The following is a 17,194-nucleotide window of genomic DNA, read 5'->3' as shown; positions in this document are numbered from 1 at the left end:
TGACTTCACACATACATTATGTGAATAATTGGGGTAAAATAGATACAAACGTTTCGTGCGATCATTCTAACTCTCTGCAACTGATTTTTCGGATTGGGTTGCATAAGAATTGCTACTTTTCATTAGCCGCATTCAACCTCTTTCCGAGAAGTACAGACAGGTTTAACTTCACACTTGAGTTGTGGGAAGAATTTGGGGTAAAACAGATACACGTGTTTTGTCCGGTCATTCGAACTATCTTCAATTGATTTCCTGGACAATTTGGCATAAAAAATACTTTTGATTAACCGCTTTCTGCTTTTTTTTTCTGAAATATTGAGTAAGATACACCTTATGTATTGAGTAAGATACACACTAATGTTATGTGAATAATTGGGGTAAAACGGATACAAACGTTTCGTGCGGTCATTCCAACTATCTCCAACCGATTCCCTAGATTTTTCTACATAAGAATTACTATTTTTCATCAACCACCCTCAGCCTCTTTTCGAGAAGCACCGCCAGGTTTAACTTTTCACTTGAAATATGGGAAGATTTGGGGTAAAACGGGTACACATGTTTCGTGCGGCCATTCTGTCTATCTTCAATCGATTCCCCAGAATTTTTTGCATAAGAAATACTACTGTTGATCAACCGCATTCAGCCTCTTTCTGAAATGTAGAGCCAAGTTTAACATTATACTTGAGTTATGGGAGGAATTGGGGTAAAACGTTTCGGGCGACCAGTCTAACTATATTCAAACGATAACCTGGATTTTTATACATAAGAATCATCACTTTTGATCAGCCGTGCATAGTGTTTTACCAAAATAGAAAGCCAGGATCAACTCCAAACTTTAGTTTTGCGAAGAATTGGGGTAAAATGGGTGTATACGTTTCGTGAGATTATTCTAATTATCTTCAATCGATTCTCTGGACTTTTTTGCATAAGAAATATTAATTTTTGTCAGCCATTTTCAACTTTCTTCTGAGTTATATATTCAGTTTTGAACATAAACTCAAACGAAAGGGGGAATTGGGGCAAAATGGGCATGATAGCGTACTTTACGGGCATTTTAAATACCTGCAATAGATTCCCCAGACATTTTCACTTAAGAAGTATGCATTTTGAGTAACGACACTTAGCCTTCTATCAAGCTATTGAGTAAAGTCGCGTTTTTGATACTTTTTTTCTCACTGTGCATTGGTGGGGACTAGACCAAGTAGTTCGTGAACAAGTGAGAGCGGGAGCTATATGGCTCATCGGGAAAGTAGAGCGAAATGGAACGAGACGGAGCCAAAGGACTCAAGAAATTGTGGTGCTAAAACCAAAGAAGAATCGGTATCAGGAGAACTTTCTTTGCCGGTGAACTCTCCGTCGGCGCAAGCTAGATTCACCGCCGGGGATTAGACTGAGTAGACCGCGACTAGGCACCACATGTCGCGGGTCGTCGGAGCACCAGCGAACCGGACGCCCTGCTCCACCGGAATCGCCGAACTGACCTCGACACCCGGCTGGTTGGCTCGGTTTCGGAAGAACTTCTTTCGCCGGGAAATTATCCGTCGGAGTAGGCTTAAACAACCGTCGGGGACTACACCGAGTAGTTCGCGAACAAGTCGGGAGCTCAACGAGTAAATGGCGCTGAATAGTACGAGAAGGGAGTTGCGGTGCTAACTAGCACAAGGGAGCCGAGTCGTGTTGCTGAACGGCAATAGGGAGCCCAAGGGCTCGGTGAATTAGACAATCTGAAGTTTGCCGCCCAGATTGTCTTCGTAGGGGACTACTACTAATTAGTTGAATTAGAGTGGGTGCTATGCACATAAAAACCCATCCCTGAAGTAATTCCGCAAGGTGTAGCCCCTCGACTTGCTCAGTGGGTGTTGGGAGGGGAAATATGTTTATGCTATGGGTATTGATCAATGGCTTCACACGTACTCACCAAGTAACTCATTCGTCAACAGGAACAGGTAGAAATGGATCCATCGATTGACGTTTACGTCCGAGGAGAAGGAATACCAATCCACAGACCCTAAAACAAAAGACCAATGATCGCCGAATTTCAACAAAACCATCCAAGGACGAGGCTTGGAACTCCTTTCCGAGTACGATAGAGGAAAACAGACGATAGGTGTAAATAATGGTTCAAAAGGGCTCACTTTGGTTCCAACTAAACCAACAAATCGCTAATTTCATGCAATAATACAAATTTATTCAACATAAAAGGCCTTGAGGTGGATTGTGGCGTCACTCAATACTTGCGGTTTCTATGGCCACTATGGTGATGAAGGCTGCGACGGGTACCCGGAGCGTGTTCTAGTTGGTTGTACGACAATGGCTGGTTCTGGAGGCTGGACGGAAGCGGCTGGTTCTGGAAGCTGAATGATAATGACTCTGACGACCAGCAGATGTAAGGGGCTTTGACATGCGATGCGCCTACGCATATGGAGCTGGGTCTGACGGCTGTCGATAGCGATAACGGTTCTGATCAGCGAATGGGGAACTTTGTAGTAATAGCGTTCCGCTATGTCGATCTTTCCGGTCCACAAATCGTTCGGGATTGTGTAATGGTGATCGGTATCATACCAAAATGGCCGGCTAGGGCCCCTTTGTCTGCGGAAGAAATTGGACGGAACGCGTTCCGGGCCAGAACAAGTTCCTTTGATGTTTGTGGATGGAAAGAACTCGATCACTCTATTGGTCAAACTATATTTGCTTCGACCTACTAAACGATCGGGCCGGATATCGGTTTCGACCGAACTTTGACAGGTCGCTGTATTTTATTGGCAACCCTTCTAATAGCTGCAACGCCAATGGACTGAATGTTGCGCGACATTGTTCGCTCAAACCATTGCGACCGGTATCCCTAGCGTGTATCTGTGAGCGTTACCGCGTGAGTGACCCCTCCGTCCTAGACGAAACGTCAGACTCGGCGGGCTATCACTCACACAGCTGGACTTCATACCCAGGGTAGGATTTAGGATAGGTGGACCTCACTGAGCAAATCGTGTGTAATATTTCATTGTGGCGAAGCCGACAATAAACGGTGTAACCAGCGGTTACAAAGGTAGTGCCTGGAGGAATCAGGTTCTAGGCAAGAGCAATTGTTTTCCTGGATCGGGTGATGGCTGCCCAAACCCGCTTCCTGAGACATTTGGGTTTTTGTACATTTTTCCCGACTAAGGGTTATCTTGAATTTTTTTAATGCTCTCTAAAAAATATTCACACACAGACATTTTCCGATCTCGATGAGCTAAGTCGAATTTTATATGACACTCGGTCATCCATGCACTGTTAGGCCCCATGCACAACTGGGTCAGACATCACTTCGTTAAATGTTTAATAACTTCTTTTAACAAAGCCGGATTGACTAGCAGTCTTCGACAAAGTTGTAGACAATTAAATTGTCTTTCTTATTTTCACTTACAGGGATAATACGATGCATACAGTAAATTGTTGAAAAATCCCATACAAACTTCAGGCACGTTGGTCCGGTAGCTAGACTTGTTCGATTTGCTTCAAATTTGGTGCAAGTACTCCAGGTGGGACTAGGAATCGACTCAGGGGTGGGCTGATAGAAGTCATATTTTTCCTGTCACTCTAATGGCCATGCATGCGGTTTGTTATGACGTCGATCAACGTTCGTTGAAGCCCATGGCGATCTGCGACGATGGGTGGTGAGTGAGAGAAAGATGTTGACATACGTTGGTACTCTTCACGGACAACAGCGCATAAGGTCTTGTTAACGTGTGGACCAACTTGTTTTTGAGTGGAAAACCATTTTTCCCATTCCTGCCTCCGGTTTCAATTCCTTCTGCTTTCGGAATACCTGCTTCATGAAGAGCCACCGTACAAGCTATGCAAAGTCAGCGGCAGCACCACTCGGACAGTAAGAGCTCCAGAGGACGGAAGCAATCCTGTGCCAGCATACTCAGTGGGACAGCTTCCAAGATGAAATGAGTGCCTTAACCAACAACTTGAAGCGTCAATGGAGATAGATAGCCAAGAAAGGTAGTCCAATCTGTGTAGTCCAAAGAGCTTTGTAAGTCTGGACGACGAAGGTGTGCTACTCATGGATTGGCAGCTTCCGTGAAAATCATATTCGACAAAAAGCATCCAATAATCCTGTCGAGACTACATAAAGTTACGCAGAAGTTGCTCCTTCACTATCATGAGGAAATCGGACGCGCTAGTCCGAATACCGCGTGTTCAACGAGATGAGACAGCGGTTCCTGATTCTAAAAAAGTCATTACAGCATGACCTGAGCAAATGCATCTGGTACAAAGTCAACAAGGTCCATACACGATCGCCAAGAACGAGTCATCTCTCATCTTCGACTTTTCAATTTCGTAGGTCTCTAGATTACCTGGAAATCACGTTTGGACGGTGAGGAGAGAACCGATAGGTATCAGTTTTCACCTGCTTGGCTGTAAGTACATCTGATCAAAGGATCGGATGGACGATTACAAAAGTAAGAGCTACTTTTGGTAAAATGCAGCGAGGTCTTAGCCGTCTGTCAATTCAGACACTCCAAACAAACAAAAATGCAGCGAGATGTACTGAATTTAGCAGGTATATCCTTGTCGCCCACATTATAAATATTTTCGTTGCGCAGAATTCAAAATTATGCAATTATGCAAGTTTGAAATACAAGTGTTTACGAATAATAATAATAACAATAATACATTTTTTAGAAGTATTAGATAACATTACTGTGATTCAATTTTGACCACTGTGAATAAATCAATATTCGAATGTGTGCTTGAACTGTATACCCACACAGAAATTCTTCTCTCTTCACAACACACCAATACAGTTGGAGATCTGATGATGGAACTGAAAATCTCAATCAGAGCTGTGCAAATGCAAGAACTGAGGAAGCAGGAAGATTTTTCTTTCCTTCAGATACTTCCGATCATAGTTGTTTTTGCAACCAATTTGCTGGTAATCCTGACACACAATGATGGAAAATCATTTTCACTACTTACCACAGGCACATTTCCGGTTAACTTAATTTTCCAACAAAAACTCCCATTCCGAGCAAAGAATGATAGAAATCCAAGTTGGAACAGTACCGTTTTCACGGAAACTTCTACGCCGTTCCCCTTTATACCATTTGTTATAAACACGTAACAGATTTCACCCGAAGCATCAAACACTAGTCAAATACCAGGTCCACCTTCCCGATTTAGTTGTTCCACTTTTTCAATCTCCAGCAGAAGCAGAGAAACGGTAACCGAAAATATCGCCTTTGCTGACGACAGACTTTCTTTCTACCAGTCACCGATCAGCGATTTTCTTTTCTCGCTAGAGCTTACGGACAATCATTCGGCTGGATTCACCCACGGACACACGACCATCACCACTAACTCGACACGGACATTTTCGAAACACCACCCAAATCCCGTACACTCCTAATTTTACACAATTTAATGATATTGAAGAACCATGAAAAGGCGAAAAATGTCTTTTCTTCACGTTTCCTTTCTCAAATCGCACAGAAACCTTCGACGACGACGATCTTTTCTTGACTCCGCTCAAAATGCGACTTGAACTCTCGCGAAAGCAGAATGACTTTTCTCCGTTGCTGTTTTCTTGTGTGGTCGCGTGCAGTTGGCAGCGCTGCGAGGTTGTTGCTGTCAAAATTTATAAGAGCATTATCAGCAGCGTTTTATTTTGCATATAAGGAGTTTCAAAGTAGAACTGGCACTGAAACAATCGCATCTCCACCCGGTCAAGCCATTCGGAACTTTGAATGGAATCTGTATGAATTCCAGCTCAAATGATTGAATCTAAATCGATTGTTTCATTTGAGCTGCGATCCATACTGAATTCCGAAACGGTTCCGGGATGGGTTTAACTATGGGCAGCAGAGTGTTTTATTTTATAATTCCGAACAGTTTTGTTTTATTTAAAATAGTATACGCCACCGTTCTATTTCGCGGCTTTTCTTTGAAATGGTCAATAAACAAAATGACGGAATCTAGTAAAATGGATTTGAAATTTTGCTAATATCTAGGGGGAAATCACTCTAAACTTTGGACTAAAATAAATTAGAGAGCTTTTTTGTTCCCAAAATAATCCCGACTAGTTTTAGTTATTCTTGTTAGCTTTTGCTGTTCTTGAATAATCCCACCTAGCTTTCAATAACCTTTGATACCAAAATATCTCGCTAAACTATTTTAATCTCGGTTAAACTTTTCTAGTCCTAATCTTTTTTGGTACACACTTAATTTTAATAACTGGGTACAGTAAAATTTTGCTGGGGTTTTGAACAGCAAACCGTTCGGTAATCAATTCAGTAAAACAATTTGGTACCGAACTCTCCGCAATTCGTTCTATCCAAACGTCAAAAAACACTGGTCAGTCAGTAGTTTCTTCTGAAAATGGCGACTTGACAGATGATTTGCTGTACCCGTTTTGTAAGTTTTTGACGCGGTTCAATAACGTTGGTACAATTTTGCCGAACAACCAGTCAGTATTTTACTGGATAATGTTTATGTACCGAAAAAAACAGAAGAGCTGATAAATTCAGTGAAAAATATTGCGGGTTCCAGTAAATTATTCAATAAATTACTGAAAATCGCTAAAAAATGAAAACTATTCCGCAAATTTTTAAACAATTTGCTGACAGCTCCTTAAAAATATCACTTTACTGAGCAAGTCGTCAAAAGAAATTACTGAACAAGTTTGGGCTGGGTTAGTGTGTAGGGGTTAGACTCAGACCAAGTTTAGAGTGATTCCACCGCATCATTCCCGTCTCTGGGTATTGATTGGATTTGCTCTGATTTCCCGGTTGCTGTCGGCTGAGAGTAAAAGTCCACACCACCTGATCCGTTGTTTATGGAACAACATTCGTTTGCGGCATTAACATCAATAAACATAAGAGTTGATTTCTTCTTTCAAACAAGAGCAATTTTCTAAATCTATATACCAAATAGCTCTCAAAAGCAAACTGAATCAACAGTTTGCCCGGTTGTTAAAACAAAGGGGCCATAAATTAGTTTAAGTCCGAAGAAGCTACAGCAATGTCGGGCAGCACGCGATTTGAAGCGATGTGGCGTAGCCACATTAGGCGTGAATGTTATTTATTAATTTGTAAAGAAGAATAAACTAATTAATTTTGGTTCCAGTTCAATTTTAGTACGATCGGTAAACATTTAAATTCATTTAAATATTTAAATTCATTTAAATATTTCGGTAGTTGCCGTTATGCTCAAACATTGCAGCTACATAGCAGCTGCTTTCACCAACATAAGTAACTTTCCCTCGAAAGATGAACATTATTGTCAACATGCAATCAAAATACATAATACAGGAAAGGATATCCTCAAAAAACATCCTGGTAATTAATAACTTTACCACTTAATATACCCATGCCAAACTACCGTTATGCTAAATTGCTGTTTTCCTTAACATAAAAATATTTATTCGAAAAGACATTCAGCACTAGCACGGCTCAAAATTATGCCGAATTACCTGACTTCTCGTACAGTCCTAAATTATATGTTTCCCTGTAGTTGAAAAAATGGCAAATTTACTTCAGTGTGATAATTTCTCAAAATTATGCCAAATGTCCGTTATGCCAAATGACACTTTACGCAAAACTAGAAATTATGCCAAATAACCGTTATCCTGGAGATAAAATAAATTATGCCAAATGTTCGTTATGTCAAATGATCTTCAGTGTGATCACTGATCAGTTCTCAAAATTGGGCCAAATAATCATTATTCAAAATCTCCGTTATGCTACACGACCTTCTAAGCCAAATGACTATGCCAGTTGACCCTGACCCCAAGAACAGCACTGCTTTACACTGATTGATAAGCTAAGAAACGATAGGATAGAACGACTAAAGAAATTGGATGGCGCGGAATCATAATAAATGTGGAAACCAGTGTGTACTTTTGGGCTGAAAGTGAAATGCATACAATTGAAATTTCAAATAAAGCAGAAAAGTCTGAAACATGTGTGGCAAACGTTTGTAGGTGGCGCAGGATCGGAGTAATGCAGTTGGAGTGCTGCTGTCAAACACGTCCAGCAACAGTCGCAACAGTTATATAGATGGCAAAAGTGAAACACTGATTTTCAACATATCAATTACACAATCTTAAACGAATACTATTCTAGCCTAAATGTCTGTTATAGGCTTCGAATCTTATTGGATTTCTATGATTTAAATACTTGACCTCTTGACAAATTCCATTTCGAACTTGAAAAACACAAACGCTGTTTTTAAAATTACAATATATCCCCCATTTTGTAAATGTTGGTGCAGGTAACAGAGAATCTATTATCAAACGTTTCGGAGTTAGATGGATTTGGATACATTAAAATAAAATATTCTGCAAAAAACGTATATATTTCTAAGACAAAAAATTGCCGCAGCTATTCATCGTCACTTAGCAGACGGGTTTCATTTTACGTTGACATTCTTCAACGTTTGAGCCTTAACTACTCCCTTATTAGGGACCATAAAAGCGCCCTGCTTGTAGCACGCAACCAATTGTTCGTTTGTGTGCAGATCAGGCGCAACGGTTTCGAAAATCTTCTTTTTCGGATTCAACACGGTATCGGGCATACGAGTATAACCTTCCACATGAACTAAATCTCCCGGAACGGACCCTTCCGGTGGGGAAAGAATCTCAACCATTTCAGGAGATGAAGCGCACATCACCATCGCTTCAGACAGTATTCCTCGCATTTTGGCCGGTTTAAGGTTACATAAAACCACGACCAGGCGATTTTGCATTTGTTCGATAGGAACAAATTTGACCAATCCGGATATAACAGTTCGTGGAGCAGCTTCGCCGCAGTCAATTTTTTCGACATATAAACTGTCGGCATCCGGATGACGCGATACGTCTACTATCTTTCCAACTCGCATATCTAGTCTACCTACGTCGACCGGAGGTTCTTCGGACGCTGTATTACCAGCTGGTTTTGAGTCTCCCGTAGGTTTTTCCTTTTTCGGCTTCTTTTCTTTTGGAGGTTTACCGTCATTCTCACGCTGAGCAGCGGAGGACGAGTTTTCCTGTTTAGGTTCAATCTTCACAAGAGGTGTAATGTCAATAGAAATTTGCTCAGGTATTGGAATCTGCAGTTTACCATTTTTTGTTTCCAGTTCGATCAGTTTTTGGCGAGCAGCTTCAACCTGTTGTCTCAAAATGTCATTTTCTGCTTTAAGCTCTTCAACTCGTCGAGAAGCTTTCTCGTTCTTATAGGCTTTTAACTCCTCTTTGATCGATTCCAATTGTTGCTCAGCTGCTGCGTTGTTGGAAACGACACGTTCCATTGCACTCATTTTACTATAGATTCTACGGTTGAACGGGGTTCCTTCCGTAGCTGCTTCAAAAAGAAGTTGGCAAACGTAGTTCATATTCGATCTACAAATATATTAAACATGAAAACTCTGAGCAATGTTTTTTTTCTGGTTTCACCACTAACTTCAGCTAGTTTTAATACTTTAGCTTATGAAGCGAATATAGCTTAAACCAAATCTATAAAATATGTTATTTACCCACCTTTCTAATTGTGCAAAACGTCTAAAGAACATAAAAATTTCCGCGAAAGGACAAAATTCAGAGCTAAACAACGTGGAGGAATCTCACTGTCATTAAATATTTTGTTTCGACGCTCACTATACTGGGGACAGCGGAAAGGCGTCTGATTCTAAAGTCGAAAGATTACCTGGCCATTACCAAACTCGGATAAAGCACGATTCAGACGATGCATCGGCATCCGCCAACGTCAAAGGAACGTCACCGTTCCGTTAGGATAAGTTAACGGCCAATTTCTTCACTACACTGAGAAACAAAAATATGCATAATTAGCATACTTTTTATTTCCGTTTCTTTTCTTCTGCTGTGATTTTTATGCATTTTCATGCATAAACTTCTAATAAGCATTCAATGAGTGGATAGACCGAATATGTCTAATGCATAAAATTTACAGCAGAAGAAACGAGAGGCAGATAGAAAAGTATGCTATCGATGCATAAATAAAATTCTGCGTGTATATGAAAACCGGTTTTCGCTGAAAACCTGTTTTCAGGTTGCTGGTGATCAATTAGCCGAAAACCGGTTTTCAACCAAAACCGGTTTTCATCCAAGTAAAGAAATTGGCCGTGAAAGTGTTTCACATGTACCCGTCCACACGTACCGTACGTCAAAACGTTCCGTACCGTTGATGTTAAAGGACGACTCAGACGATACATCAGCTTCCGTCAACGTCAACGGAACGTCACCGTTCCGTCAGGATAAGTTACATGCAGTTAAATGGAGCCATTCACACACAAAATTAATGGCACGGAACGTTTTGACGTACGGCACGTGTGAACGGGCGCAAGAGAAACGTATTTAATTCTCGACAAACATATGATTACGGCCTAAAAGCCAACTGTCAAAATCCACTTTCAATGGAAATTCCGGACAAACCGTTACTAATCGAACACAGTTCACAACAGTTTATGAAAGAGAAAACGTTTTTCTTTCGTTTACTACTAACATCTGTGATTGGCGCGTAACGGTTTGTCCGGAATTTCCATTCAAAGTGAATTTTGACAGTTGGCTTTTAGGCCGTAATCACATGTTTGTCGAGAATTTATCCTGATGGAACGGTGACGTTCCGTTGACGTTGACGGAAGCTGATGTATCGTCTGAATCGCGCTTAAATCTATAGACAACCCATTTTATGACTATGTTTCACGCATTTTTGAGAATACCATTTGTACGTCAAAAAGTGGATTGATTTTAGTTATGAACGAATAGTATATGTTTAACGCATTTTCCAGAATGTCAACGACGAAGAAAAATGCGCAAAAATAATATCTCACAGAGTTAAGAAAATTTACACTTCGACGTCCCAGTAAAGTTCAGCCTGAAATGAACTGGAATTCTGGCTGGTTCCAGATCCGACATAAATGTTATCACCTTTCGATTTCATCATTTTGGTTTCAAATAGTTTCGAAACGCCAAGATTAAGTCCGATCCCATATCCACAAAATTGATGTTTTTGAAAAACAACAAAAAAGAGGTGGGTGTTGAAAGTGTTTTATAATCAGATTGTGCAAAGCAGTTGAAGTGAAAAAACTATTTCGCTCAATTAGAAATAACTAGTCGCTTTCGAAAGTTAGCCTCAAACAAACAATGACCGGACGTAACCGGAATCAGGTGACGAAGCTTGAGACTACTATCGAGCAGTGTCGTGGCGAGGGTAAATGGCAACGAGTGACCGAGCTGGCAGACGAACTGAAAGCAGGTTACCCTCAAGTTGGTGAGTCATTTTTAGCTTTATTTTACAATAGTTGGAATTGTTTTGTAATTGAAATGTTACCCTTTGCTACCGAAGAAAGTCTGGCAAACTTCCTAATGGGTGAAGGAAAGTTGGAGAGATACCTCGAAGAGCACCCTCCGGTGGAAGACAATTTTCACAAGGCCAAACTGGGACTTTCAGAAGCCAAGCGCTACCTGAATTCAGTAATTGGTGAAAGCGGAAAGAAGGCAGGCATTGCGTTAGATGCTCACTTGCTGTTGGCGAAGCTGTTCTACGCATGTGGACAATACGATGAATCGTTACAGAACTTTGTGCTAGCCGAACTGAACACACTATCGGAGAAACATTTATCACCGTAAGTAAACAGTTAAATTGTACACAAAGCATTCAGTGGTCGCTTAATTTCAGGCGAAGCATTCGGATTTTGGCGGAATCGTATGCCATCAAAGGCATGTGTCTGGAGAAGAAGGGTGCAAAGGCACCTTCGAAATATAAGCAAGCGGAACAGGAAACGGAAATGATCACTTGTTTTGAGCGAGCTGCAGATTTGGGTATACTGTATCTCCAGGGTCAGGATAATAACTATCAAAACGAGGTTCGAAGCATGGGTGCGGTGTTAGAAACGGGTTTGCAGCGAGCTCCGATTGTGCTGATAAAAACTGGTAAGTTGCAGAATGCTATCGATCGTTATCGAGTAATGTTGAACGCAGTGGAAACGAAAGCCACACAGACACTTAGGTTGACCTTAGCTAGGCAATTGGCAGAAGTCTTGTTGCGGGGAGTATCTGGAACCATTTATACGCCACCGACTAATTTGAACGCTGCCAGCTCTGCAAGCAAGCGGTTGTGGGAACCAAAAAAGTATTCCGCCAGGCAACAATTCATTCCAAAAAATCAACACGAGGAAACAATTTTACTGCTTTTGGTAGCTGAATCATTGGCCGTTAGAGATGCTGTTCTCTCGCAGAGTCCTGAGTTCAGGGAAGCAAGGTTGCACTCGTTGGGAAACGCAACAGCCATATACGATTTGCTGACCCTGGCCACTGTTCGTTGGAATCAGGCAGGCTATCTTCATGATTCGTTGGAGAAGGCGTTGAAATTTTCTTTCGGCGAAAGCCACGTGTGGAAGCAGTATGCAACGTGTTTGATTGCCATGGGGCGATACAAGCATGCTGTTTGTGCGTTGAAGGAGCATTCGAAGTTGGAACCGCAAGACAGTCTTAGCTGTCTGATGGCTGCGAGATTGTGCTACGAGCACTTGGATCAAATTAAGGAAGGTTTAGCCTTCGCCGAGGAAGCTCTTAGCAAAGAAGTTAAGGGATTGAGACGCTCTCGAGCCCAGCTATATGTTGGAATAGGCTTGCAACAAGTTGCTGTTTCTTCAAATCTCGTCTCTGAGAATGATCAGTTCAACAAGCTTGCATATGAAGCACTGGAACGAGCCGTCCTTCAAGACCCGAATGATCATCTCTCGGAGTACTACCTAGCTTGCCAGCATGCTTTCAATTACAACATCTCAGAGGCTCTGCTTCACATCACCAACGCCCTTTCACTTCGAGCTGAACATGCCTCTAGTTTACACCTGTTCGCACTTTTGCTCACTGCGAATCGGCGCCCAAAGGAAGCGCTGGCCGTTGTACAAGATGCCACCGAAGAGTTTCCAGATAATCTGAATCTCTTACATGTCAAAGCCCACCTAGAGCTCTACCTGAAGGACGTGGAAACCGCACTCGAGACTGTTCAACGAATGTTGTCTATCTGGCGGGAAGTGTACGAAGTACAGCTAGCCAATGCCGCCAATGGAATGGAGCACGACAACGAAAAACATTCCGACACGCGAAGCGTGCTGCAGATGCAGTCTTCACAAATGTCGGACAAAGATTCCAGTAAGTATACTTGAAGAGGGGTTGGAAAATATTGCATGCACCAGATTATCATTGATTTTATTCTACAGATTCCATCCACGCAGCCTCATTGGCAGCCTCTCGTATTGAACATGCTCTTAGTGAAGCAGCCAGCTCCCTAAGCTCGTTTAATCCCCGTCCTGGACCACAAAAGGCTTGGACGATACAGTTCAAAATTTGGCTGCTGTTAGCCGACGTTTATCTTGCCATAGAACAACCCAACGAAGCAATCAACTGCATTCAAGAGGCATGCTTGATTAATCCAGTTTCCCACCAAGTGATGTACATGGTAAGATGACGACTCCAATTGTCTGGATGTGACTTAACAGTAAAACGGTTCTCTTCATAATTAGCGCGGCCAAATACACGTCTACCAGCAACAGTGGGCCGAAGCTAAACAAAGCTTCCAGAATGCAGTCTGTGCCAATCCCTATCACACCGATGCTTTACGAGCTTTGGGTGAAGCTCATCTGACCCTGGGTGAACCAAGGCTTGCGGAGAAAACTCTGAAGGATGCCGCTCGTATTGACCCCAACTGCCCTAAAATCTGGTGCGGGATTTTTTGCGATATTTCACGACATACAATGGGTATAACTGTTTGATATTCGCAGGTTTCTTCTAGGTAGGGTGATGGAAAGTCTAGGCGATTACACAGCATCAGCTGACTGCATGGCTGCTGCACTGCAATTGGAACCATCTTGTCCGGTGCTACCGTTTACTTCGATTGCACTAGTGTTCGAGTAGAGCCATCTGTACATCCGTAAGCATAACGTATTTAATACTAATTGTAGAGAGACCATCTCGCTAAAGTTGACTATTTCATAACACCTGTAAGGTTCGGAATTCATTTATTTGTGGTGGAATGGTGGATTATGCGCATGTGTCCCCCACTTACCGGTGTGGTTTTTCCATCTTACTATTTATTCAACCTCTGTGATTGTTGTTTTATGTGTAAGGCATTTATTCCCGTGGTATTATAAATGAATCATGTTGCAAAATATATCGTTAATGTAAGGCATATTTCACAATTTTTTTCAGTCGTAGTGATAATCACTATTTTATCTAAAATAATCACAGCTTTTGTCCATCCAACACGTTCTGTAAAATTACAGCCTTGTTCTGCATTACGACGGATTGCATTATCGGTAATAGCAGCAAAATCAAACGACATTTAAGTAGAATAGAATTTTAAAAAGTCATCAATAATATAAAATATTTTTTACTGTTTAGAAATAATGAGTCAAGTATATTTTTACAATTTTAACGCACACACAATCTTTCTCAGTAGGGCGGTTTGCATCGTGTCGGTTTGTGGTTCGCGTTCGACACCACTCCATGAACCTCTTTCTTATGTCTCCTCAGCAGAGCTAATGCGCTGAACGTTTCCGGACAGTAGTTGCACTCGGACGGAGTGCTCATGTGCTTGGTTCGGAAATGTTCTGCCAGTGTGTCGGAAGTTTTGAAAATCTGGTTGCAGTACACACAACGAATTGAATCTGTGTCTTGATAGTGGACGGCAACACTAGAGTAGTGAAGAACGTTTTCCGAACTTTCGAACTGTTTTTGCAGTTCCTGTTCGACGTAAACCTGGTGGCACTTTTGCAGGTGCGTGCATATTTCTTGTTTCGTGGGGAAGCTAAGTTGACAGCACCGGCAGAAGTGATGAATTCCGATAACTTTATCAAATGCTGCATCTTCCCCATGGAATCGCCTCAAATGCCAGTCTCGCTCGAAAGAATTGTGGAACTTTTCGCTACATTGACTGCACTCAATCTTTGCATGGCGCAACAAATGTCTCCTAAGTTGCTCCATTATCGAGAAACGACTGACACAAAAGTTGCACTTGTGAATGAAATCCTCCAGCGACTCCACCTGTTTCTTGGTTACGGCGTCCGGCTGTAGTTTGATTTTCAAATCAACACAACTTGGCTCGTCCAGATTACGTGTTTCCACAAAGTAGAAAATCGATGATTCCACTTCTGGTGGTTTGGCTGGTTGTGGTTTAACGCATACATCCTCAAGTTGAACCTGTTCAGAAGTATTGCCTTCTTCGGCTATGGCCGGTATGCGGATCTGATAACCTAATCCTAAATCAATCCAACCAGGATCAGACTTTGATAAATGCGTTGGTGGTACAACAGACGCAGTTGTGGGATGCATTTCAATTGTATCTATGGTAAACTAGCATTATCACTGACGGCAAAATAAGAAGAAAAAAACGGAATGTTACCTAAGAATACAGAATTATTAGTCTTAATGGAATTATTTTGTTTCGAGTTTCCTGGTTCCATTATAAAACTACTTTTCTTTGATGTTTGGTGAATATTTTTTTGTTTAAATAACGAAACTTTTCAAAACAAACCCATGGATGTCTTTGATCTAGGTCAACATTTCATAAGGGCGTTTCATGCGTATTTGAATACACACAAAATTTGTTTCAGCGAAACTTTGCTGAATTCTACACATCAATATTTGGTTGTCGCTTTCAGCAAAATTTGGCGGAATTTTCATCAGCTGAAAGTTTCAGCACAAGATGCCGAAAACTTTAATGTATTTTAGATTTACAGGGTGTTCAATCTTGGACCAATAGCCAGCTTGTGCGGACTCTACTCCGAAGTCGACGACCTCATCCAGGTTCTCTGCTGAGCATAACTTTAGTTGGTCTGTCTTCCCGCATTCACACTACATGTTCAGCCTACTGTATTGCCCCTTTCGTCTGTAGATAGTGTCCATTCGTGCACATTTTGAAAGCAGCAAAATAAATATTCTCACGTTAAAGTGCACGGGCAATAGCAAATAAACAAACCGAATATGTTATGCACAATCCTCGAGAGGGCGTTAAATGTTGTTTTTGTTAGCCACCGCAACAACCAAACTATGGTAGATTCGGTGTAAGAATATTTTCGTGCGACAAAATTATTTTGCTGTGAGTCTATTTGGGGGTAAAATTCGCAATAGTTGGCCGTGTTTTTTCAGTCTTCCAAAATTTGTATATACTTGATACACACGCAGAAAAATTAAGCATATTTAAATCAGAAATATGTGTTATTGAATCCTATCATTTATTGTTTATAACTTCAAACAACAAACTTATTGGTCTGAAAATATTTTTTTATTGCAACAACAATAAATGTTTGGTTTCAATAAAAACATTTTTAATTTCAGTAATTTTGTTTTAATTTCAATAAAATATTAAAAAATGGAGCAATATTTTTTTATTGAAACAATGAATAAATTTTATTGAATTCAATAAGTAAATTTATTGTCTCCCGACCAATAATTTTATTTATTGAACTTAATCCAAATTTTTATTGAACCTACAAATTTTTTTTCTGCGTGCAGCTATACTACAGAGAACAGACATATAAGCTAGATCAAACTTTCCCTAAAAACCTGTGTAAACATTTAAATGAAAATACGATGAAAATCACCCATCGCATACAGGTTCGCATGCGTGATTCAGCATTGTATCCAAGTTTGCAGGCAAGCCCCGTGTAGCTAACTGGCCAATCGTAGCGCCGGCTAGTGGCAAGTTACTACTTGCTGTTGTCATTTCAAAGCGACAGTTTTATTTCTTACACAAGTTGAAAACTTAACTTGTATGTCAGTTCTCAGTGGCTATACTGCCACTATAAGCATAACTGTCCTATGTGCTATGGGATTCCAAATACACGCAAAAGAATTGTGCATGTTTGATTCTATAAATTATTTCTTCATTTTTAATCGATAAAAATTCTTTAATGTGAACCAAGGAATTTATTAAACCAAACTTAATTTTTTGGTTAGATCAACCAAAATATCCTTTGAATCAATCTTACAAGTTTTGTTATCTGTGCTTTTCGAAGATCGACAAAATTATTGTTTGTTCCAAACAAATCAGTGATTCTAACAAAAGCATGCAGCTAATTGATTCAAAAGGACTGAATGCATTACATCAACAGTCCTTGTTGAATTGAAACAAATAAAAAATAAAAGTTGCTACGAAGAAGAAAACTTTTTCCACGTGCGTCAATGCTGGAGAAATTCGCTATTTTTAAA

At 40.8% G+C, this 17,194-nt stretch overlaps 3 protein-coding genes across 4 annotated transcripts; 1 reads left to right on the top strand and 2 right to left on the bottom strand.

Moving 5' to 3' along the window:
* Window positions 1–8,321: 8,321 nt before the first annotated feature.
* On the bottom strand, window positions 8,322–9,638 carry LOC131696118 (aminoacyl tRNA synthase complex-interacting multifunctional protein 1-like). The gene is made up of 2 exons (XM_058984664.1): window positions 9,503–9,638; window positions 8,322–9,364 (listed from the first exon to the last, which is right to left on the bottom strand). Exons 1-2 carry the CDS (start codon window positions 9,532–9,534, stop codon window positions 8,395–8,397), a joined length of 1,002 nt encoding a protein of 333 aa, XP_058840647.1. The 5' UTR covers window positions 9,535–9,638; the 3' UTR covers window positions 8,322–8,394.
* Window positions 9,639–10,969: 1,331 nt separating this feature from the next.
* On the top strand, window positions 10,970–14,172 carry LOC131696116 (tetratricopeptide repeat protein 7B-like). 2 transcript variants are annotated; one of them, XM_058984662.1, is made up of 7 exons: window positions 10,970–11,252; window positions 11,328–11,607; window positions 11,661–13,138; window positions 13,207–13,445; window positions 13,510–13,706; window positions 13,768–13,916; window positions 13,992–14,172. In XM_058984662.1, exons 1-6 carry the CDS (start codon window positions 11,126–11,128, stop codon window positions 13,898–13,900), a joined length of 2,454 nt encoding a protein of 817 aa, XP_058840645.1. In that variant the 5' UTR covers window positions 10,970–11,125; the 3' UTR covers window positions 13,901–13,916; window positions 13,992–14,172. The 2 variants fall into 2 exon arrangements, with proteins under 2 accessions (XP_058840645.1, XP_058840644.1); XM_058984661.1 differs by having other exon boundaries at window positions 13,768–14,172.
* A 216-nt stretch (window positions 14,173–14,388) lies between these two features.
* LOC131696119 (zinc finger protein 26-like) lies at window positions 14,389–15,527 on the bottom strand. The gene is made up of 2 exons (XM_058984665.1): window positions 15,387–15,527; window positions 14,389–15,327 (listed from the first exon to the last, which is right to left on the bottom strand). The coding sequence occupies exons 1-2, from the start codon at window positions 15,445–15,447 to the stop codon at window positions 14,438–14,440; spliced, it is 951 nt and encodes a 316-aa protein (XP_058840648.1). The 5' UTR covers window positions 15,448–15,527; the 3' UTR covers window positions 14,389–14,437.
* Between the last annotated feature and the right edge of the window lie 1,667 nt (window positions 15,528–17,194).

Source organism: Topomyia yanbarensis, unplaced genomic scaffold (genome assembly GCF_030247195.1).
Source record: "Topomyia yanbarensis strain Yona2022 unplaced genomic scaffold, ASM3024719v1 HiC_scaffold_75, whole genome shotgun sequence".
Taxonomy (NCBI): domain Eukaryota; kingdom Metazoa; phylum Arthropoda; class Insecta; order Diptera; family Culicidae; genus Topomyia; species Topomyia yanbarensis.
This window is presented reverse-complemented; position numbering and strand designations above follow the sequence as displayed.

Bases quoted from the DNA above. Each gene is read 5' to 3' on its own strand.
- LOC131696116 (XM_058984662.1), top strand. From the start codon at position 11,126: ATGACCGGACGTAACCGGAATCAGGTGACGAAGCTTGAGACTACTATC. The intron at 11,608-11,660 runs GTAAGTAAACAG...GCTTAATTTCAG, and splicing joins TCGGAGAAACATTTATCACC to GCGAAGCATTCGGATTTTGG. The intron at 13,446-13,509 runs GTAAGATGACGA...CTTCATAATTAG, and splicing joins CCCACCAAGTGATGTACATG to CGCGGCCAAATACACGTCTA.
- LOC131696118 (XM_058984664.1), bottom strand. From the start codon at position 9,534: ATGTTCTTTAGACGTTTTGCACAATTAGAAAG. The intron at 9,365-9,502 runs GTGGGTAAATAA...ATATATTTGTAG, and splicing joins CGTTTTGCACAATTAGAAAG to ATCGAATATGAACTACGTTT.
- LOC131696119 (XM_058984665.1), bottom strand. From the start codon at position 15,447: ATGGAACCAGGAAACTCGAAACAAAATAATTCCATTAAGACTAATAAT. The intron at 15,328-15,386 runs GTAACATTCCGT...AGTTTACCATAG, and splicing joins TAATAATTCTGTATTCTTAG to ATACAATTGAAATGCATCCC.